This window comes from Megascapheus bottae, chromosome 15 (genome assembly GCF_031878675.1).
Source record: "Megascapheus bottae isolate mThoBot1 chromosome 15, mThoBot2.hap1, whole genome shotgun sequence".
Taxonomy (NCBI): Eukaryota; Metazoa; Chordata; class Mammalia; order Rodentia; family Geomyidae; genus Megascapheus; species Megascapheus bottae.
Window position 1 is genome coordinate 25,200,973 of NC_143523.1, and position 23,662 is coordinate 25,224,634.

The 23,662-nt window shown below is 44.3% G+C and overlaps 2 protein-coding genes across 2 annotated transcripts in view; both read left to right on the forward strand.

Annotated features, from left to right (window-relative positions):
* Pik3ap1 (phosphoinositide-3-kinase adaptor protein 1) overlaps nucleotides 1-18,594 on the forward strand; it is a 105,205-nt gene extending 86,611 nt beyond the window's left edge. Inside the window, exons 13-16 of the mRNA XM_090346159.1 lie at nucleotides 7,102-7,257; nucleotides 9,583-9,653; nucleotides 10,728-10,846; nucleotides 16,313-18,594. Coding sequence (XP_090202285.1) covers nucleotides 7,102-7,257; nucleotides 9,583-9,653; nucleotides 10,728-10,846; nucleotides 16,313-16,370 — 404 coding nt within the window. The 3' untranslated portion in view covers nucleotides 16,371-18,594. The remainder of the gene's footprint in view (nucleotides 1-7,101; nucleotides 7,258-9,582; nucleotides 9,654-10,727; nucleotides 10,847-16,312) is intronic.
* Nucleotides 18,595-22,622: 4,028 nt separating this feature from the next.
* Nucleotides 22,623-23,662, forward strand: part of Tm9sf3 (transmembrane 9 superfamily member 3) — a 48,399-nt gene continuing 47,359 nt past the window's right edge. Inside the window, exon 1 of the mRNA XM_090346160.1 lies at nucleotides 22,623-22,889. Coding sequence (XP_090202286.1) covers nucleotides 22,794-22,889 — 96 coding nt within the window. The 5' untranslated portion in view covers nucleotides 22,623-22,793. The remainder of the gene's footprint in view (nucleotides 22,890-23,662) is intronic.

The following is a 23,662-nucleotide window of genomic DNA, read 5'->3' on the forward strand; positions in this document are numbered from 1 at the left end:
CTCCCTTCTACAATAAGAGCAAGAATTTTTCTGTATTATTCTCTGTATTATATACAGTATTAAGAACTCACTGAGACTTTACTGGACTCATTGGTCTCAAAGTTAAATATCTGGAGATAGAATTTATTCATTCTAAAAATACTCACCAGGTGTCAGGCACCTGGCAAGATACAGAGGCCTGTGAGTCACTGCCTTTCCCATGTGGTAGCTTCTGAGTTATCTTGTGGGACCTGGTTTTCCCTACTAAGGCCTGTTCCGTGATGCCGCAGTGTTTCATAGAAAGTGATATTCCAGTGAATGCTAGTGATGTTGACTATTGTAGGAAAGTGGGGCCAAGAGCTCATCCTAAGACTGCTGATTTTCTAGATTTTAAATTTATGCCACCATGCCACAAGCTCACACATGTCTGCTTCCGGGTGGATAGGAAGAGAAAGGCAGAAAGTCTGGCTCCAGGTCTGCAGTCTTGCTGGGGACAGATAACAGGGTTCTAGGTGGTAAAGAGCTGAGGTGCTTTAAGAAAAATAACTTGAGCCCATGAACCCAAAGATAGAAGCCTTGGTTAAATGAAACACCTCAGCAACATGAAGCCTGTGATTTTCTAGTGCTTTGATGTCTGCAGACCCAGGAGTTGCAGTGTTAGCTCAGTGGCCTGGGATCAAGAACTGTGCCTTCTGCCAGACCACTGGTGGCTCACACCTGTAATCCTAACTACTCAGAAGGCTGAGCTCTGAAGATCATGGTTCAAAGCCAGCCCATGCATGAAAGTCCATGAGACTCTTGCCTGCAATTAACACCAGAAAACTGGAAATGGCTCAAAGTGGTAGAATGATAGCTTTGAGCAGAAAAAGCTCAGGGATAGCATCCAGACTCTGAGTTCAAGCCCCATAACTGACAAAAAGAAAAAAGGAACTGAGCCTCCTGGGTGTCACACACCTTTTCTACCCTGGGCTTCACGTGGTGTCATTGGAGATATGCTTGCATGCAGAAGAATAGAAGGCTTGCAGACATGGACACTGGAGCCAATGGGGTTGGGTTCAGATTCTGCTACTGCTAGCTGGGAGCTGAGGGTAAAATACTTCACCTTCTTGAGCTTTAATCTTCATCTGCAAAATGGCAGATGATAATATAATTACTTTACGAGGGTTGTTGCAAGGACAGAGTGAAGTAATGCATAAGGTGTGCTTAACTCTAAACTCAAATGGTTAGTGTCTGACATTTTTCAGAGGAACATGAGTTGGTCCTCCACAAAGATTAGGTTAAGTGGGTTAGTTTCCACTCTCCATGAAGCTGACCCCTTGACAAGGAATGTTAGGTGTGAGTATTATTTTTGCTTTTTATATTAGAGGCTTTAATTCATATCTCTATTATTTATTTTTTTTACCAGTTCTGGGACTTGAACTCAGGGCCTGGGCACTGTCCTTGAGCTTTCTCAAGGCTAGAGCTCTGCTACTTGAGCCACAGCACCACTTCCAGCTTTTTCTATATATGTGGTACCAAGGAATCAAACCCAGGGCTTCATGCATATGAGGCAAGAGCTCTATCACTAGGCCACATTCCAGGTCCAGTATCACAATTATTATTATTTTTTTTTTTGCCAGTCCTGGGCTTGAGCTCAGGGCCTGAGCATTGTCCTTGGACTTTCTCAAGGCTAGAGCTCTACCACTTGAGCACCACTACTGGCTTTTTTTTTTTCTATGTATGTGGTACCGAGGAATCAAACCTGGGTTTTCGTGCATGCTAGGCAAGCACTCTATCACTAGGCCAAACTCCTGGCCCCCAGTATCACAATTATTAAAAGATTAAACTATATTTAATTGGACCCCAGTTTAGTCAGCTTTCCATCACTATAACAAAGACCTGATATAAGAGGGGAAAAAAGGTTTAAATTTGGCTCCCAGTTTTGGAGGTTTCAGTTTACAGTTGATTGACTATGGTTCTTTTGGGCCTGTGACAAGGCAGCACATCATAGCAGGAGCACTGCTGGGAAGTGCAATAGGAAGGACCACCAGTCCCCATGTAAAGGGTCCACCATTCTCCAGTAACACTATCCTGGGGACCAGGCCTATCACATTTGGGCCTTTGGAGAATACTCCAGATTCAAGTTAGAACAGTCACTGAACAAGAATGACTCAGGATGGCAAACAGTCCACATGGAGGGAATGTCCTACCTCTCATCCCTGAGAGCATCCTCATTTGACATTTTGTGATAAAATATACAAAATATAGAATTTGCATTTGAGCTGGGTGCCGGTGGCTCATACCTCTAATCATAACTATGCAGGAGACTGAGATTTGAGGATTGTAGTTCAAAGCCATCCTGGGCAGAAAAGTCCATTAGACTCTTATCTCCAATAAACTACTTGGAAAAAACTGCAAGTGGCTCTGTGGCTCAAATGATGGAGTGCTAGCCTTGAGCAAAAAGAGGCTCAGGGACAGCAGTCAAATGCCGAGGTCACCCCAGGACTGGCAAAAAAAAAAAAAAAAGCCATAAGGACAGAAGGCAGCTAACAGCTGGTCTGGAAAGTAGCTAGTCTGGAAATTTATCCTAGAGGATGGAGTAGGGGGTGGAGAAATGACAAAAGGAAGGAGTCAGTGGAGAGTACCAGTTCAGAGTTATTCCACAGGAGGGGCAGGAGAGCTAACATTTAGACACCAGCTGCCATCAGTCACTGGCTTATGGACCTGGGGCACTTGAAAGTTGGCTTCCAAGGAAAACAACAGGTTTAGAAATTGCACCCTGGCCTATAGGCTGAGGCCCAGAGGCATCAGAGCATCTGCAAAAGAGAAGGCATCAATTATGGTGGAGAAGATATTACTTAGTAATTCTGGGAGCCTTGATTATGTTTTTACTTAGATGCTTGTAATGACCTGCTCTGTTGGTTTTTACACAAATGCCTTAAAGGGTCTTGCGGGGTAGGGGTAGGAACTGGGGTGGGGGTCAGTGGATGGATTAGAAGTCATAGGGTGAGAGGGGAAAATTAGGAGAGAGCAAGGGAAAGGGTTACATTACCCAAAATGAAATGTACTTTTTACCTGACTTATGTAACTGTAACCTTTCTGTTATCACCTTTATTATAACACTTTTTTAAAAAAGTCACAGGGTGGGGGCCACTCAGCTGTGACCACTGCAGCTTCTTAAAAAAAAAATCTGTTTTCTATGTTGAACTTCTGTGGTCACTAGAGGAAGGAATTCTGCTCTAGTAGACCCAAAAAATGTTAGAAAAAAACAATAAAAAATGTTACCTTGATCTAGAGGAACTTTAAGATTGATGATTGGCATTTCTTCCTGCAAGACTTTTTTTAAGAATGTAACCCACTGTAAACACAAGGCCTGAGCCTTAATTTGGAAATTTCATTTGCTTTAGAAAAGAAAAATAAGCATTTTTAAAGACAGGTTAGAGCCGAGCACGTAGGCTCACACCTGTGATCCTAGCTACTCAGGAGGGTAAGATCTGAAGATCAAGGTTCAAAGCCTGTCTGGGCATTAAAGTCTGTGAGACTCTTACCTCCAGTTAACCACCAGAAAACCAGAAGTGGCACCATGGCTCACTAGTACAGTAGCCTTGAGATGAAGAGCTCAAGGGACAGCGCCTAGGTCCAGAGTTCAAGCCCTACCACTGGAAAAAAAATAGGTTAGAGCACCCATTGAACATTGAACCTTTGGTTATAACTTTCCAGATTGTCTTTAGCAAACCCTGGCAGGGCCTTAGCTTTCCTGGGCTAGTGCAGGGCAACAATGGCACAAGAAATGAGGGAAGAGCCGGGGCACTTGTGGTTGGTAGAGCACAAGGGCCCTGTAGAAAAGACAATCAATATTTGTGTTCTGGGTGTGTCCTGTGCAGAGAGTTAAGGCCATACCTTTAACCCCTGAGTGCTTTGGTTTCCTTACTGGATGATACCTGACTTACTATTGACTGGAAAAAATGTGACACTTCAAAGGGGAGAAATAATGCAGATGAATGCATTTTAGGAAAATACTAATCAGTATGATCATGGAAGTCATTCTTACAGTTGCAGCTTCATTAAAAAAAATTAGACTGGCTCTACTGGATTTTTTATACTCTTCCTACCCTTACTTTTTCCTTTGTCTTCTATAAGAAAATTAGAGAACTGGATGAGGGTTGGCATTGTCACCTTGAAGTTAGCCAAACGGGAATCTCCCTCACACAAACGTAATTTGTATTTGTTATTATTATTATTATTATTACCAGTACTGGGGCTTGAACTGAGGGCCTGGGCACTATCCCTTAGCTTTTGTGCTCAAGGCTGGCACTTTACCACTTAAGTTGCAGCACCACTTCCTACCTTTTGGTGGTTAATTGGAGAAATTTTCTTGCCTAAGTTCTAGGATTACTGGCATGGGCCACTATATCCTGCCAATAAAAAGTATTTTTTTTAAGTAAATTAAAGCTGAGAGGGGGAAAAGAAAGAATGAAATAATGTAGCCTCTGAGATCCTAAGGCTTGGCCCAGTGATCTATGTCCAGGAGCCTCAGGGCTTGGGAGATGCTTGCATTGTACCATGTAACCTCAAGAGCAGAGGTGTACAAAAGATGATACAGTAAAAAAAGGGGTGGGAGGAACCCTCTGATACACTCCAATACCAATCACCAGAATGTGGAAGACTTGTGACTAACAAAGTAACGACCCACCCTTTCAGTCTTCTATGTAATGTAGTTCTCAAGTGGCTCAGTCTTCCCTATCCTGCTCTTTCTATTGTTCTTATTCGTTCTTGGCAGACCTCTGGCTTTGGCAATCAGAGCCACCTCCACCTTGGGCCTTCTGAACTTCCTGCCTCACATACACCTGTACACAGGGCACAGTCCCTGAATGAAAAGAGTCAGAGGAGGAAGTGATACGGAGGGAGAAGTGGTCCTGAGAAGATAAACTCACAGTCCCAACACTTTCTCCTCTTCCACTCTTGCTCTCATAGCTTCCAGAGGCCCTGCTGTGGCTCAGGGCAGCTTGCCTGCCTGCCAGTGAGGTGTGAGGCAGTTGGTGACGAACCAGGCATGTCACACTGTCCAATAGCCCATTGTTTCTGCTTTGAGAACTAAATACAAACCACTGGCAAGGCTTAGCCAGTCAGTAATTTCCTGGGTGGAGGAGTAGCCTATAGTCACCACTAATCAGTCTCAGAAGTCACTATGTCTTCCCAGGCTTGAAGGGCCTCTTTCATGAACTCCTTGGTTACAGCTGTCAATGTGGGCTCCCCACCCTGTGTCATCCCAGAGATCTTCTGCCGTGGATCTTTCTTTCTTTCTTTCTTTCTTTCTTTCTTTCTTTCTTTCTTTCTTTCTTTTCTTTCTTTCTTTCTTTCTTTCTTTCTTTCTTTCTTTCTTTCTCTTTCTTTCCTTTCTTTCTTTCTTTCTTTCTTTCTTTCTTTCTTTCTTTCTTTCTTTCTTTCTTTCTTTTCTTTCTTTCATCTGTCTTTCCCTCTTTTGCCAGTCTTGGGGCTTGAACTCAGGGCCTGGGCACTGTCCTTGTACTTTCTCAAAGGTAGTGCTCTGCTACTTGAGCCATAGCACCACTTCTAGCTTTTTCTGTGTATGTGGTACCAGGGAATCAAGCTTTGTGCATGCTTGGCAAGCACTCTATCTCTAGGCCACACACGTAGCCTGGAAAGTTTAGATTCTTTTTTTTTTTTTTTGTGGGTCATGGGGCTTGAACTCTGGGCCTGTGTGCTGTCCCAGAACTCTTCAGCTCAAGGCTACCATCCTACCCTTGAGCCAATCCCCATTTTCTAGAGGTTAATTGGAGATAAGAGTCTCAGGTCAGGTGGTGTGGAGGGGGGAGGGAAATGGGTACCAAGACATGTGAAAGGGTATCAATGTATGTGAATTAATGCACCTTCTATCTGGCAAATATCATGTAACCCTTTTACTAATTACAATAAAAAAAAAAGAGTCTCAGGTCCTTTTGTGCCCAGGCTGGCTTTGAACCTTGATCCTCAGATCTCAGCCTCGGTAGCTAGAATTACAGGCATGAGCTACTACGCTCGGTAAAAGCTTAGATTCTTAAACCAGGGTTTAGATCCTAGCTCAGTCACTGCTGTATGATAGGGATGTGACTTGACTTCTCTTTGTCATAGTCACTGTGGAAATGATAATAGCATCACCTTCTTGCGTGTTATGGATGGAAATTCAATACCTGAAAATATGAAAGGTCGTAGGATGGGCCAGGTGCACAGGATGGCCCACTATTATCCATCTCCAAGTGCATAAATAACTCCCTCTTTGGATAGAATTATTTCAGAGAGATTGATTGTAGCTACCTGCAAACAGGTGGCAGGGCGGGAAAACTCAAGACCCTCTGATTGCTCATTTTTCTTTTTCTATTGGCTTGTCCCTTTGGCCTGTTCTCCCCCCCCCTCTCTATATATATGTATATACTCATTGAAGACAAATATATATATTGTTACTGCCGAGAACTGACCCTTGCTGAACAAGAACCAATTACCTGGCTGCCTTTTTTTTTTTCTTTTTTTTTGCCAGTCCTGGGCTTGGACTCAGGGCCTGAGCACTGTCCTTAGACTTTCTCAAGGCTAGCACTCTACCACTTGAGCCTCAGCACCACTTCCAGCTTTTTTTTCTATGTATGTGGTACCAAGGAATCGAACCCAGGTATTCATGCATGCTAGGCAAGCACTTTACCACTAGGCCAAATGCCTGGCCCCTTCTTTTTCTTTTTTAATGCACTGGTAAGTGAGGCTTGAGCTCTAGGTTTCATGCTCTTGCTTAAGCTTTTCTTCTATGCAAGGCTGGTGCTCTATCACTTGAACCATAGTGCCACTTCTGGCCCAGGTCTTCCAACAGTGATCCTCAGATCTTAGTCTCCTGAGTAGGTAGTATTATGGGCATGAGCCACCAGCGCCCAGCTCTTCCCTTTTCTTACATTTGCCATTATTCCCTTCTGTCTTCCAGTGTGGCCATACCGATTTGCGGCTTTTTAGTGCTCTAGTAGGACAACTCAGGTTCTTCCCTCTCTTTCAAGTGCCTTCCAGGCACAGGTGTGGAGAGGTGGGTGAGATGGAACGCCTGAGCAATCTGACAAATGAACAGTCCACTATCTTGAAGCTTATTCCTCTGTCTTCTGATTGCAGACTTGGAGATTACAGTCCCGATCCGGCACTCCCAGCATCTGCCTGGGAAAGTGGAGTTTGGCGTCTATGAGAGTGGCCCCAGGAAAAGTGTCTTTCCTGCAAGGATGGAGCTGAGACGTGGTGACTGGAAAACAGACAGCACCTCCAGTACAGCCAGTAAGCAGCGGGCCAGAGGCTTACCAAGAGAAACTTTCTGTTATGAACCAAAAGATCTCAATTGAAGCCTCACTTTGTTTTGCTTTCCTTTTGTTTTTTGTTTTGTGTGAACTCAGGGCGTTGCTCAAGGCTAGTACTCTACCACTTTAAGGCTCAACTCCACTTCTGGTCTTCTGATGGTTAATTGGAGCTAAGAGTCTCACAGACTTTCCCGCCTAGCCTGGCTTTGAATCTCAATCCTCAGATCTCAGGCTCCTAAGTAGCTAGGATTACAGGGGTGAGCCACCGGCACCCAGCATTGTGGCTGTTTTTATTCCCTAGTTGCAGGCTAATTACTACAGTATCCTCTTTATCCATAGCAAACCCAAATAATAAAAGCTAATTTGTATTAAGACATTTACTAGCTGTAAAGTGTCTTCATAGATTACCTCATTCCCACAAAACCTCTACAAGGTGGATTCTTTGACCTCTGTTTGTTGAGGAGGAAGCTTGGAGGCTTAATGTCCTGTCTGGATTGAGGAGCTGATGTAGTTGAGTGGGGATGTGAACTCCGTCTGGCTCTAGAGCCAGGACTCCTCGCTCCATTCTTGCTGTTACTTCAGCTGTGCTAAGGGGAAGGCAAGGGCATGAAGTCAGAAACATTAGAAAACAATGGGTTCAAATTTGAGCATTGTAACTTTGCAGGCAGTTCAAGATCTAATTAGGAAATGTCTTCCTTTCTACTTGAAAGCTTGAATAGGAGTCTGATTGAGGCAGACAGTGCTGCAGATGTGCGGTCTGCTGTGGGCGGCTTTGTTTTCATACCCAAGACTATGTTAGCTGACTCCACATACACTGGCTTCCCAAGTCCAGTAGACTGACTTTCTTTTCTTTCAGACAGTTCAGCATTATCCAGGCAACTGGAAAAATGATGTGAAAGAGACAGAGAAAAGCTGAGGATCAGGACTCAAGTCTCCATAAAAGTCAGACAGAGCCCCTCCAGTCAATGTTGGAGCAGGAAGATCATTTATCCAGCTCTGGCTTCTTAACCTTTTCTGCAGTACAACTTCCTCAAGAATGCAATAAATGATCAATGTCTGTGCCTCTTTCCCAGAAAAGTGCATATCTGTGCATTCATGTGCTTGTATATGAGTTTGCTTGTGCATAATTCGGCCCATTCTTGGACAAGACCCTCTGAACTATTATTTTCCTTGTACTACAAATGGATTATTTGTAACAACAAAAGAGAATTAATTTTGCTAAAGGTCACACAGACATTGGCAAAATTGGGACTAGAATTCAGTTCTCCCTCTCCCTCTCTCTCTCTTCCTCTCTCCCTTTCTTTCTCTCCTTCTTCCTCTCCCTCTTTCTCTCTCTTTCTCTCTCTCTCTCTTCCCCTCTCTCTCCCCCTCTCTCTCTCTCTCTTGCTCACTCTGAATTGAGTTGAACTGTGGCTCAAGTGGTAGGCTAGTGGTTTTTGTGGCTTTTTGGTGGCTTAGCTGAAGATCAGAGTCTCAGGGACTTTGTTGCCTAGGGTGGCTTTGAAGTATGATCCTCAGATGTGGGCCTCCTGAGTAGCTGGGATGATAGACATGATCCACTGATGCCTGGCTGATATATCCTTTTGAATCGGTGCTTTGCCTTTTGTTTATGCAGTACCCAGAGCCTTGCATGTTCCAGGCAAATGCTCTACAACTGGGTTAGGTCTGCCCAGAACCTTGCATTTGGTCTTATACACTGTCTCACCCTTTACTTAGTATATCTAAGTCCAATATGGTAGTGCAGACCTGTACTCCAGCACTCAGAATACTGAGGCAAAGGATCTTTATTGCTATGCCAATCTAAGCAACATAGCATGATGCTGTGTCTCAAAGGGTGTGGGTTGGAGAGGGTAGAGGGGGAAAGTGTCTGAATGTGGGATGCATGCATATTTCCTGTTTTTCCTAAAGAAGCAAAAAATTGTAGCAACAAAATTAGCCTGTAGATTTCAGAGAAACTACTGCACAACTGAGACTCCAAACACCTCTGCTTCTCTGATGGTCAAATCAAAGCATTAGTATCAAGTAGGATTTTCAAAAGGATTAAATGGCAATGGTGTTTTTGACGCATTTAAGCCCTTGGTAAATGGTAGCTATTAAGCCAAAGTGATTATCACAAAATGAAGCATTTCACGTCATACTGGAAAGAAAAAACTGAACTCTAATAAAATGGCTTAAGATAAAAACATTTTCTATTCAGTTTATATACTGTTGAATCAATAAAAAAAATATGTAAGAGCTAAAGCTCTGTGTTTCATTGTCTCCTGAGAGAATCTATAGTCCAATTGATATTATTTTCACCCCTTAGGCAGCACAAGTAACCGGTCAAGCACACGGAGCATCCTCAGCGTGAGCAGCGGGATGGAGGGTGACAATGAGGTGAGAGTCCCCCTTCTGTCTGGTCCCAGCATCATTTCCTTGTAAGAGCTAGAAATCTAGGGGAAAGAAGTCCATTTATATGGAGTACCTAGGTAGACAAATCCAGAGAGGCAGAATGCAGGTGGGTGGTTGCTTAGTGAGTACTGGGTGATGAAAATATTTTGAGAACAGATAAGTTGATTGTGGCACAAGGTTGGGAAGTCAATGCCGCAGAATTGGTACAGAGTTAGTGCACTTTGGAATGGTTAATTTTATGGGATGTGAATTTGCTCAATGTCAAAGAAAGAATGAAAGGAGGATAGCAGAGAGGAGAGGAATAGAAAGGAGAGGAGGGAGGAAGGAGAAGGGAAGGGAGGAAAGAAGGAAGGGAGGGCAGGAGGGGCCCATTCATATTACTTAAGCCAGAAAAGCCCATCTGGGGAAAGGAGCTATGTGTCTCAGGGACTCTTGGGGCTGGATTGTGGGATCCCGCTGGGGTCTACAGTAGAGCTATAACATGTACCAGAGGGAGTTGAGGTCATTGTTCCTTGAGTGCCATGGTCAAGTGCTCCTTTGTTTCTTAGTGCACATTTTTTTTTTATCCTCCACCTCTGCACTCTGCACTTTTCTGCTTCTCCACATGGCTAATGGCACTGTCTCCAGAGAGCCACAAGACCACTGAGTAGAGAAGAAGTTATTTGGGAATGGGACTTTGCTCCAAGTTGGCCCAATTTGGGTCAACATCTACCCCAATCTGGTGACTAGTGGCTAGAATGAGCAGAGAAGGCCATAGAGCTCACTTTAAACCCCAAAGACTGCTGAGCAGAGGCCTTAAGGACAGCATTTGTAGCAAGCTCACAGGGAATGGGGTGCTGAAGCATCAGAGATCACACTTGGAGCAGCTAGGATTGAGGGTTCAGGCAATTTGTGATCATTTGCACCAACTTGTCTTTCTCAACAAGCCCAGGGGGACATAGCTGCAAACATCCCACAACGAAAGCCTTGGGAGTGGGAAGACGTCTGGGGATGTGCATGCCTCATGGTGCTGGTTCAGCATAGTAGTTTTCTCCATTCTTGTCATCTTGTTTGCTGTAGGATAATGAAGTCCCAGAACTTACCAGAAGTCGGAGTCCAGGTCCCTCACATATGGATCGGCCCCCCATTGCACCCCCGGAGAGGCCCCCCAGAGTGCCTCCTCGAGCTGCCTCACAGAGGTAACATTGAAGCTGATGTGACATTTTCATCTCACTCTCAGAATTCCCCAGGCAGAGCAAGATTCAGAGACATCTCAGATAGGAAGAAGGAGGGCAGAGCTAATGACAATGCCTACATTTGACATATTTTCAGTCTGAGCTCTTCATTAACTTAAGTAATGTGTTAATCAGCTGTAAACCCTTTAAATGACAAGTCCATTTGTTTCATACTTAGGATTCATGAGTAAATATCAGCTTTTAAATACTTTTTCTCTGTGTGGCTAGGATCAGCTCCCTAATACTGAATTCTTTGGGATAAGGATAAGACTTTTCAAGAGCAGGAGAGAAGAAGGAATTAAAAGTTGGGCACTGGTAATAACTCGTGCTGCAGTATTCCGAAAGCTAAGACCTAGATAATTGCAATTCAAAGCCAGCCTAGGTAGAACATTCTGCAAAAGATAAGATAAGAATTATCATGTTTGAAGCTATAGTCACAAAAATTCATTTAGGGGCTGGGAGTGTGGCCTAATGGTAAAGTGCTCGCCTAACATGCACAAAGCCCTGGTTTGGTTCTTCAGTATCACATACACAGAAAAAGCCAGAAGTAGTGTTATGGCTCAAGTGGCAGAGCTCTAGCCATGAGCAAAAAGTGTCCAAGGACAGAGCCCAGGCCCTGAGTTCATGCCTCAGGACTGGCAAAAAAAAAAAAAAGTAAAAAATTTGTTGGGCTTTTGTTAATGGAAGAGAAGGAGAAGGCTTAGAAAAATAGGTTCCAGAATTAAAGGAGAGAAACTAGAATACATTGAAGTGTGTTAGAGATATGGCAGATGAAGTATTGGGGGTGTCTAGTAGCATGTTGTGATAAAGATGAGGCGAGAAAAGGAATAAAACACATTTTTTTCCTCTAGAAGCAAGGCTTGTAGAGGAAGACAGAACTTGAGGTCTGCATGCATTTTTAGTGTGACAAGACTTACAAGCATATCATTGTGTTATAATGAAGTGAGACCTTCTCTCGAATGGCTTGAATGGTTAGGTGATCTGCTGATAGGAGGAAGCTCTCTGCACTGTCTAGCAGTACTGTGGGGTGGGTACAGCCTTGGTCACACTCACCACAAGATCCCAGGTCTGATCCATTATTCTCACTCTACATGCTGTCCTCAGAGCCAAAATTGTCACCAGCAGATAGCTACCTCATCACCACCTCTGCCTCCTACTTCTGCTGTTGACTGGAGATTTTCATGCAGATGTCCCACTGGTATCTCAGACATAGCTTTTGCAAGACTGAGCTCACTGGGCTATCACCATTCTCTTCCCTACACCACTTCCTTCTCATGAGTTTCCAGCCCACTCTTCCTCAAACCCAGGAATCTACTGTCTCACACCTCCCATCTCTAGTACATCTCCAGGCTCTGTCCATTCTGCTGCCCTTTCAGCTCTCAGATCCACCTCCTCCTTCCCATCTGCCAGTGCCTCAATTCACCTTTGAAGTCTCACACTTGATTCTCCGTCTTCAGCAGTCCCTCTTCCACGTGCACCGGAGTCCATGGATGACATTATTTTCCTGCACAGAGCCATCAAGTTTAATTCTGTGTATTCTGTGTATTCTAGCATGCTTCTGGCCCTGCCCAGCCTCAATCCTGTATTCATCTATGTACCACACCTTAGATGGACTGGGCTACTTGTACTATTTCTTTATCTATTCCTTTTGTTTGGAATGCTGTCTTTTTACTTTCAGACTACTTGTAGGCAGTTTTGTTTTGTTTTTTTTTTGCCATTTCTGGGCTTGAGCTCAGGGTCTGAGCACTGTCCTTGGACTTTCTCAAGGCCAGAACTCTACCACTTGAGCCTCAGCACCACTTCTCTTTTTGTTTTTGTTTTTGTTTCTCTATGTATGTGGTACCGGGGAATTAAACCCAGGTCTTCGTGCATGCTAGGCAAGCACTCTACTACTAGGCCAAACTCCCGGCCCCTGTAGACAGCTTTAGGTTCAGTCCCAACACCATTTCTTTTGGTAAGACTTTCCTGATTTTCTCTAGAGAGTGAATCTTCTCTATTTTTGTCCCCCAACTAGCTCTATTCTAGTACATTCCATGTTGCAAACCTTGCTTACAGATCTATCTCCTCAAGTGGATACTGAACCTCATGAGTGTGTGTGTGCCGTCCTGGGCTTGAGCTCAGGGCCTGAGCACTGTCCTTGGAATTTGTCATGGCTAGATAGAGCTCTACCACTTGAGCCTCAGCACCACTTCCAGCTTTTTTCTATGTATATGGTACCAAGGAATCGAACCCGGGTCTTTGTGCATGCTAGGCAAGCACCCTACCACTAGGCCAAATTCACGGCCCCAGAAATTACTTTTAATTTAATGTTTTTTTTCCCCCTCTCACAGTGCCTGGCACAGGAACCGGAGCATATTAGGGATGTAATAAATATTTGTCAGGTAAATGGATGGATGAAGAACGGATTGGTACTGACTGGGTTGGGCTTCCTAAGCTCTTAATGACTTGCCATATCCCATAGTGCAGCTGGCTTATAGATAGTGAGACTTGGCACTCCCACCTGCTGTAAGTTTCCAACATACTGAGCAGAAGAAACAAAGCGAAGGGAAGAAGATGGTGATGAGAACAGGAACAGACTGCAGGAGCTTTGCTCCTTAGACCCCATGGGCAGATGGCTCTGCATAGGTAATGTCTTTTCACAGCTAAGAAGAAAAAGCCAAGTTTTTGCAGAGTCATTGCCCATTTGTTTTGAACTTATTTTTCATTTCCTTGGGATTGATCCTCATTTGAGGACTCCTGTGCCAGGCAACTGTGCTCAACAGGAAACCATGTTTGCTTCCAGAGGCTTCCTGAAGTGTAGAGAGCTAGTCCTTAGTGACTTAGAAAGGTGGAGTCCCTAGTTGGAGCTGGAGTGCTCAAGGAGTGAGTGAACTTGGGGCAGAGCTATTGACGAACAAATAGGGAAGTTCAAACCAGATTAAGCAATATGTATGCCCACACAAAGGCATGCCAGCTAAAGCCCCATTATAAAAAGAAGAATGTTAACTAACATCAGAATTACTGGATTCCTGAACCAAACACACCATATGAGGCCGCATCCTGAACAGGAGGAGAAAGCAGCCAGGGCCTAGGTATCTCTGTATAATTGTTTTCTGCTTTAGAAAGCAGAAAATGGTTTATTCCTCAATTCAGATTTAATGTCTTTTTAACCTCTCTGGTTCTGATGCATCTATAATCATACACCCATCTCCCTAAAATGGGACTGCTAGTCCCTTGCTGCAGCTACTCCCTACAAGAGTACCCCAGTATCAGGATGCAGAAGCAAGGTGAAGGGGGCTAGGACAGAATCACTACTGTCCTAGAGAAGAAGATTAACAATAAGGTTCAGGAATCCTCATAATGTGATTTTTGGCTCTACTTCTTGAGTGCCTACTCTAAACCAGAAAGTATGTTATCTTCTTCCCAATCACCTTCATCTGGCAGCTGAAAAAAACAGTTTTAGAGAATTGCAAAGCAACATGTGTGCATAAATGTCACTCATAGACCAGAATTGAGAGTTCAAGGCTTTTCCCAGGTAAAGTTAGTGAGATTTTCTCTCAGAAAACAAAATAAAAGCAAAAAGGCTGGGGTCATAGCTCAGGTGGTAGAGATTTTGCCTAGCAAGCAGGATACTTGGGGAAGAAATCTCTGCTAGGTATACCCAGAACCTTCTGGACTTTTATCAAAACATTTGGGATAGTTTCCTGGTTTGAGCCTTTTGTCTTATTGACAACATTTTGATGCCACATACTTGCTGTTATATCCACTGTAGGTATAGATGCATAGCAGCAAATGTTTGTAGAGGGGAAGGAGGAATGGCAAAGGATGTTCTGTTGACTGACTGGGTCAGGCAATGAGTAGTACCATCCAGCTGTCCTGTAGGTTTCTCCTATAACCCCATAGGCTATAGGGAAGACTGAGGAGATAGGGGGGAAAGCCACAATCTTTTTGCAGAATAAAGCCTAGTTGCTCAGTGACAAATACACAAAGCTGTCTACTCTTCAGGATAGAGTAGGCCCTCCTGAAGATGTAAGTGGCCCTTGGTTATGTCTGCCTTCTTTTGTTCTGAGATGTCCCCTTTTTTCCCAGCTGTGCTGTAGTTCCTTGACCTATGCAAAGCTAGTATTCAGAAGACATTTAGTAAATATTTACTTGCTGATTTATTCAATCCTCCATTATACAACTCCAGGACAGCACATATCAATTACAACACCTGACAAAGCTTTCTTTCTGGACTTATTGACTTGCTTCTAAGAGAATTAAATATTGGTTTTACAGCACACATGTGCGATGCCATCTGTAACTGTGTAACCTATTGGTAATTAGACTCGCTCCAGTCTGCCTAGTGTCCTTTAGGGCTTTAAAAAAAACATGGAGAGGGGCTTCTAAGAAAACAAACACAGAGTTGGGATAACACATAGTGATCCCATAAGGAGGCAATCCTAAGAAGAAGGTTTTGGAAATTCTCAATTCCCCTTCCAATATCTCTCCCTATACCACAGTGGATCTCCTCCCTGGCTGCCTGTTAGAATTGCTGATGTTTTAACATCTTAGGTTTTATTATGATTATTATTCATAACCAAAAGATTAGAGGGTAAATACCTTTGAAGAGAGAGTTTGTTACATTCATGGTACCTGATAGCAGAGGCAAGCCACACTATGGGTGTTCACAGTAGGAAACTGGAGGAGGCAGAGAGAGCAAAGGAAATTGTGGGCTAGAGATTATGTGTGGCTTCTGTGTGTGTGTGGGGGGGGGGCAATGAATGACACAGGGGAAGAAGTTAGGATTGGCTGATCCTGAATAATTTCAGTGAGCTCTGAGGCATTGGGGCTGTCCCTGTCCCTGTCTGGTACCTGACCTTTGGCCCCCCAAAGTAGGTGGGCCATCCCTTTAGGGTCATCCAAGGCCTAGGCATTAGAAATAAAAGGAATAATTAATACAAGTGGTTGGGAAGAAACATTATTAAAAAGAGTTATTTATGTGCTATTGCTAGGGCTCAAACTCAGTCCTGCACTTTGTTCCTAGCTGTTTTGCTCAAGGCTGATAGGTTCGCTACTTGAACTCATCACTACGACCAGCTTTTTACTGGTTAATTGAATTGGAGATAAAGAGTACTGTGGACTTGCTTGTCCGAGGAGGCTTCAAACCATGATCCTCAGATCTCTAGTTAGGATTACAGGCATGAGCTATAGTGCCCAGCTTAAAAAGTCTTGACATTTGAGCAGTATCTTCTAGTATTATGATGGAACCTATCTGTGATGAGAATTAGACTTTTTGAAAACTACATTGGTAATTATGTGTAGCCAGGATTGTGAGGCACAGCCAGCATATGTCACTCACGTAATCACGGTGCATTGTTTCATGAACTGAGGGATGTGTCTTTTACATAGTATTCCAAGTTTGCCCCCACACTGAACTATTTAATAAAATCACTTTATCTTTCATTGCAGGCCTCCAGTCAGAGATACCTTCCATCCTCCTCCACCTGTTCCACCCAGAGGCCGCTGAGTTTACTTCCTAGACTCTTCCAACTTCAGAACTTTGAGGCTGGAGATTCTCAGACTGGTACTATTGTCTTCATGTTAAATCCTCTGCATAAACATTGACCTGGAGATCTACTCTCATCGCTAATATTGCAGCCCTGCTGGTTTGGGTGATTTCTTGAAAAAGACATTATTAGAGCAGGAAGTATAAAACTAAGGACTGTGTTCACCATTGCCAAAAATATTGGTCTGCATCACATGTTCATTGCCAAAAGGATGAAGACTTAATCAGGATACCTCTAATTTCTCTTATCAGAAGCCTAACAAGATGGATGAGAAATGTACTTTACAAGTGACTATACTGCAGCATACTTATTTTCGCCATTCTGTATTTGATAATCCATCCTAATTTCTAAAAGTGACTATAAGGTTGTCAGACTCAAGACCATAAGTGACCTAATTTTAAAATAATGCTACATTTTTTGTAAATTTTGTGGTTAAAAACTGTAAACGGAAAAGAACTTCAGACAGACTTAACTCCTCTTATATGGAAGGTAAACCTGGAGTCTTATAGATATGTAGAACCAAGAATACTTGGTTAGAGGAAGAAGAGGTAGGTCTAGAATCTGAGCCTGTTGATTCCATGTCATCATCCTTTCCCTCTTCAAGAACCAATCCTTCTTTCCCTCAAGAAATGTTCCAGTGTAAAAATTATTAGTAGCCGGCTATGGGCCTTGTAGATCTTATCCTTATCTTTATCTCTGGGACATGAGACTACCAACTACTTATTTTCAATTTGGACATTTATATTCTAGTGTTTTCAAATGAGTGATGTTGCCAGAGAAATGCTGGATATGGTTAGAACCAGATTCTTAGGGTGCTAGGAACCCATTTCTTGCTCTCTCTTTCCTTTAAGGTCTTAGATAGGAAGGAGGAGGATCCTTGATTTTTCCCCTCTGCTGAAAGTTCTGCAGAGGAAGAAAGAACATAAAATAGAAATTAGTATCTGTTTTCTTAGAGTCTTATTACCAACAGACTTGGTAAATCTGTTTGTACAGAGAATGTAGAATCTTAAAAGATGTCTTGAATTTTGAGCTCCTATTACATGTTTCAAACTACAGCTCCTTAACGATACTGAAACACACCATAAAATTAGTATCAGACACTTTCTTTTAAAAATAGCAGAAAAATCGGGCTGGGAGTTTTGCCTAGCATGCACGAAGATCTGGGTTCAATTCCTCGGTACCACATACATAGAAAAAACCCGAAAGTGGTGCTGAGGCTCAAGTGGTAGAGCTCTAACCTTGAGAAAGTCCAAGGATAGTGCTCAAGCCCTGACCTCAAGCCCAGGACTGGCAAAAAAAAAAAAAAAAACAAAAAAGCAGAAATTGGCCAGGCCCGGTGGCTCATGCCTGCAATCTTAGGATCACAGTTCAAAGCCAGCTCAGGCACTAAAGCCCATGAAACTCTCATCCCCAATTAACCATTAGAAAGTGGCACTATGGCTCAAGTGGTAGAGCGATAGCCTTGAGCTGAAGAACTCAGGGACAGCGCTTAGGCACAGAGTTCAAGCCCCACGACCAACCAAAAATAAAAGAGCAGAAATATGGTTGTCCCCATGAAATCATCCTTTGGCCTCATACAGATATATAAAAGCCATGTTATACATGATACCTTTAGGTATAGTTTTATTGGGTTCTGATGATCAAAGCCTTTTTAAAAAAAAAATCTCATTTTTCAGTCCAGCAAGGATTCTTACTAAAGTTAACAGCTCCTAAAGGAGTCATGGGTCTTTTTCTAATGCAAATTAGCCTGTTGGCCATCTCTATCATCTGCGAATGCTGTCACAAATTATCTCATTCAAGGCTGGTCATGTGGTAATTGTTCTTCAAATGTGCATTTAATAGTTCCTTTACTCTCTTTGTCACTTATCTGGGAGAACTTGAAGGATGTGAGAATATGAAATTACATTGGTGTGGATGTTCTCCTTGTTATTTATATATTGTCTCCATCTTAAGGATATTTCATTTTGATACAAATGATACTTCTATTCAACACCTCTAAACCCCTCTTTGTATGCCAAACTGAGGTGTTTTGTACATTCTCTGGTGACCAAACATGATCAATAAACATGGTAAGACCAATACTCGCCAATGGTGTTAGCACCCTTGTATGCACATCACTCTGTAATATTTGAATATTTCATTGCACGTATTCTTATACTAAAAGAAGTAGAAAAATAAAATTGAAAGTGCTTATGAGGCATGTGGGTGTCCTGAATATGTCGCTTGAGACATGGTTGCAACTGGTCAGGAGTGCCAAGTCAAAGGTGGCAAGCCTTGTGTTCCACGAGGGGGTTCACTGAACATCTCAGTTGGTTAGTTATGAACAAAAGAAGCAAAAAAGGAATATGAATGAAACACTTTTTCAATGCTGTTAGATAATTTCCATTTTGTTCCATAGAAAGAAAGCACACACACAATACATCTATTTATTCAATTTCTACATATCCAACACATTTTTTTTTTTTTGCCAGTCCTGGGGCTTGAACTTAGGGCCTAAGCACTGTTCTTGGGCTTTTTCCTCAAGCCTTGGGCTTTGCCACTTGGGCCACAGCACCACTTCTGGCTTTTCTACGTATGTGATACCAAGTAATTGAACCCTGGTCTTTGTGCATGCTAGGCAAGCACTCTACCAGTAGGCCAAACTCCTGGCTCCTTGAACACATTTTTATGGATACATCATATAACAAACCATGGATTTTCAATAGAATAAGAACCAGAAACTAAATAGGCATCTAAAAAGGTTACAAAGTCTTCTCTATGAAACTTTGGGTGACAACTCTTTTATCACCTTTCTTCTCCCAGATTCTCCCACTTCTCCAGGTGCCAGTGGCTCACAACTGTAATCCTAACTACTCAGAAGGCTGAGATCAGAGGATTGCAGTTTGAAGCCAGCCAAGGGCAGAAAAGTCTGTGAGACTTTTATCTCCAATGAACTACCCAGAAAAGGCCAGAAGTAGTGTTGTGGCTCAAGTGGTGGAAAGTCAGTAGCAAGAAACAACAGCCCCTCAATCCTCCTTAAAGCAACACAAGGTAAAAAGAAGAAATAGAATTTCAAATAAAGGGTAGTTGATGATAGAAACTAGAAGATACATTGATATCCACAACTCAAGATTCTGTGATAGGATTATTCAGAATGAGAACAAAAGATGGCTGAGGGCGGGGAGTTTGGCCTAGTGGTAGAGTGTTTGGCTAGCATGCAGGAAGACCCGGGTCTATTCCTCAGTACCACATACATAGAAAAAGCCAGACGTGGAGCTGTGGCTTAAGTGGTAGAGCATTAGCCTTGAGAAAGCCCAAGGACAGTGCTCAAGCCCTGAGCCCAAGCTCAGGACTGGCCAAAAAAAACCCCAAAAAAACAAAAGATGGATGATAGTCTAATTCAAACTATCATGAGAGGCTATATAGCCATTGTGAAAAAAGGGATCCTTTTTCACTAGCATCCTCTCTTTTCCTTTTCAGGAAATGAGGTCATTTATCTAGAAGAAGTAAAATGAGGTCTATAAGGTACTTTGCTCCCCAGCTCTGCAACCACACTTATTTTGATGACCTCTCTGGACCATGTTTTGTGGCTTTGGAGTCATCAGGTTTCAAGGGTCATTGAAGCTCTATTTCCTCCAAGCAATTCCCTTGTGTCTTTTTCATACCAGCTATTACCAGAACCTGAATGCTATTTATCAGCATTGTTTCTCTAATATCTATCCAAGTTCCTGACACATTGTAGGTACTGAATTATGGTCTCCTTTCGATTAAACTTTCCCAAATACTCTGCTGAGTTTTTGTTTTTCTCACTGGCCATTACTCTTATTCCCTGGTAACATTTGCATAGTTGTCCACATTTTGTGCACTTCTTTGTAAAGATTCCTAGTTTTAAGTCAACCTTTTGCCCACAAACACTTTATACTTTTCATGTATCCTCAAGCATTTGCCAGCTCAGTGCTCCTCACAGAACCTAGCAAAACCTTATGCCTCAGATCTGTGGAGGCTGGTGATGAATGTTTAAGAAACTACTCATCCATCTTAATGCAGCACTTACACTTCAATTGCCCATCATCTCCTCATTCAAAGGCAATGATTATTCATTCACAGACAGTTACTGAGTTTCCACTATGAGCAAATCACTGTTAGGTGCTCTAGAAGATACACAAAGATGAATGCTTCCTCTGATTTCTATGCAATGATGTACAATTCATACAGTAATTAATCATACACTGCCTTAGGTTGTCACTTACACTATCTAGAATGCATCTTTTAAATTCTGCTATGCTGTTTGACTCTTTTTAACGTCTTCATTCATCCAGTAAATGGTTATGATATGACAAGCATTAGCCTAGTAGCTGGCATGGGTATAAAGATATGACAAGTTCCCGCTATCAAGGTCAGACTGTGGTACAGAATAGGAAATAGGAACAAGATTAATTGTGACATAACATGTCAATGCTACTGGAATTCCAAAGAAGGGCTGCTTGGATAAGTAAGGGCATTTTGCTGAGAAGATAAGAATCCAGTAGATAAAGTGAAGAAAAGTATTCAAAAGGGTAGGAGATGTAAAGAGCATGGTATATTTGGAAAATATATGAGGGTAGAACACAGAGACTAATGGGAGGTAAAGTTGGGAAGAGAAACTGAGGTCTGTGTAAGGTACACATTAGCAGGCTAAAGAAGTTGGCCTTTATCCTTTAAGAAGGAACTCCTCCTCTCCCGATTATATGTGCTCACTCACATACATGCTTATACTGTAAAAGACATCCAAACATTGATATGTTTATAGAAAGTAGATTGTTAACTACACTGGTAATAGCCTGCATAGTAATCCTGAGAATATCTACAGGCACGCTAGCATTGCCATTCAAAAGGGACACATACTCTCTATATTTTTCATGTGTAAGGATCTCTTGGGTATCATTTCATGTCAGTGCATGTAGATCTATTTCACTTTTCAAAATGGCTGCATAGTTGGTAGTCCATTAACAGTAAAAAGACCGATTATGGAATCAGGCTTCTTGGGTCTGGTCTTCCAGCAAGCCACTTAACCTATACTCTAGTTACCTCCTCTGTAACATGAACTCACAAAAGACTGTTGCTTGGGGATTTTGTGAGTAACAAGACAGTCAATGCATGTGAAATAGTTCAGAATAATGCCTGGCACAGGAAAACCTGAGTGGTGATTCTATTTGCTTATCATTCAAGACTGTTTTAACTAAGAGTTGTATCTGTTTTCGTTTTAGAAAGCACTCTGGCACCTTTTGGGAATGATGAAAACAGGAAAGATTGATATTGGGGACCTCGTTGGGGGACTGCTGCGATGTATGGTGAGATTTCGTGTTACTGGCAGGGCAAAGGAAAAAAAAAGCTGTATTTTCTTAGTGGCACTGAGGGTTGAACTCAAGAGTCTCTTGTAGCACTGTACCATGTGAGCCATACCTGCAGCCTTTCTTTGCATTGCATTCGTTATTTTCAGGGTAGAGTCTAACTTTACACTCAGGTGGGTTTAAGGCTACTATTCTAGTTTGCTTTCCACAGTCTCTGGGGACGCCCAGGCACAGTCTTTAGGTATTTTTTTTTGCAGAGGCTGGCTTCAAACCACTCCATATCATATCTCCACCTCCCTAAGTGGCTAGCATTAGGCTCAAGCAAAGGCTTGAGGGCACCCAGCCCAGGTTCTAGAACTTTTTTTTTTTTTGAGACCAAATGCTAAAAATTGGGTGTGTCGCTAGCGGCTGAGAAGACAATCTCGACACACTGCACATTTCTGGTTAGAGGGTGGAATACTCAGTGACTTAACTACACTTATCTAACCCGGCACGAGCTTACTGAACCCCGCCCCCCGCCACCCCGAGGATGGTGACGGAGGCCGCGATCCATCCGGAGCCGTGCGGCGCAGGGCGGGAGGCTGGAGAAGCGGCGGGTCGGATCGGCCCCATTCGGCACCTGGGAGCAGGGAAGAGCGACGCGCCTGAGCCACAGTCGCCCAATCCGGAACACCCGGAGGCAGCTGCGACCCCGAGGTCCCTCCCGGCTTAGCCACCGCGAGGAGCTCGAGGCCCAGCCGCCCACAGGCCCCCGAGGTGCAGCCGGCGCGGCGAGCGGCGCGCACGACCCCGCCGGCGGTTGCGGACCGCGTCACGAGGCACTTCCGGCGTGCGTCGGGGCGACCGGATGACGTGGCCGAGTCAGAGGAAGAGGCTGTGAAGCCGGGGGGGCGGGGGAGGCTCGGGGCGGGCGGTGACGGCGGCGGAGGCGGCGGCGGAGGCGAAGAAGGAGGCAGCGGCTGGGCCCGAGCCCCGTGCGTTTGTCCGCGTCCCGTGGATGCGAATCGGCCGCGGTAGAGGAGGAGGCGGAGGAGGAGTCGGTGGGCCGACGCCGGGCCTGTGGGAGCGCGGAGGATGAGGCCGCTGCCGGGTGCTCCTGGCGTGGCGGCGGCCGCCGCGCTGTTGCTGCTGTTGCTGCCCCGGGCCCGAGCGGACGAGCACGAACACACGGTGAGGCGTCCCTGGCCCGTTGTGTGGCCGCCGCCGCCGCGGTCGGCTCGCTGCAGACCGGAGGCCTGCCTGTGGGCTCCTTCCGGTCGGGCCTGGTGGAGCAGGAACCGCGGGAGCTGGGAGGCGGCATTTCCGTGCGCTCCGGGACAGGCCTCCCTCCGCGGACGGCCCCGCGGCCCTCCGCGCCCGGGTCTCCGCCACCACCACGCCCCGGGGGCTGGGAGTCGGAGGCGGGCTGGGGGTTGTGAGGAGACTCGGGCCGGATCGCTCCGGGCCCGGGGCCCGTGTCCCCGGGGGAAGCAGTCGCTGTCGGGTTTCTGGGGCGAACGACACCGCTGAAGATGGATGCATCGCGGTCATCCGTCCCTCGCCAACCAGGAAATTACCCGCTACTTTATGGTCCTCACCGGGCTTTTTATTTCCCTCGCTGCTCAAACCGGATGGAAACCCTGGGTGGGGACGGTGCCCATGACCCCGGGGAGAGCGGTTACACGTGTACAGGTTGCGAGGCTGCACGCACCTCTTGGAGAGGTCCTCCGTGTGACTTTGTCCTCGCCCCTCCGGGACTCCCAGGTGATCTTCCACTTGGATAGGGGGTGTCACTAGCTCGTGCAGTTTAGAACCCTACAGAAGGAGGCGGGAGGAGGAGTGTCACGCCAGGCCTCGGAATCCTCTTTATGCCTTGGTCTGAAGTTGATTGGCGGTTTATTTAATTGCATTTTCACATCAAAGCGTGGATGAGAATGACTCTCTGGAGTGTTTTTCCTCTTGGA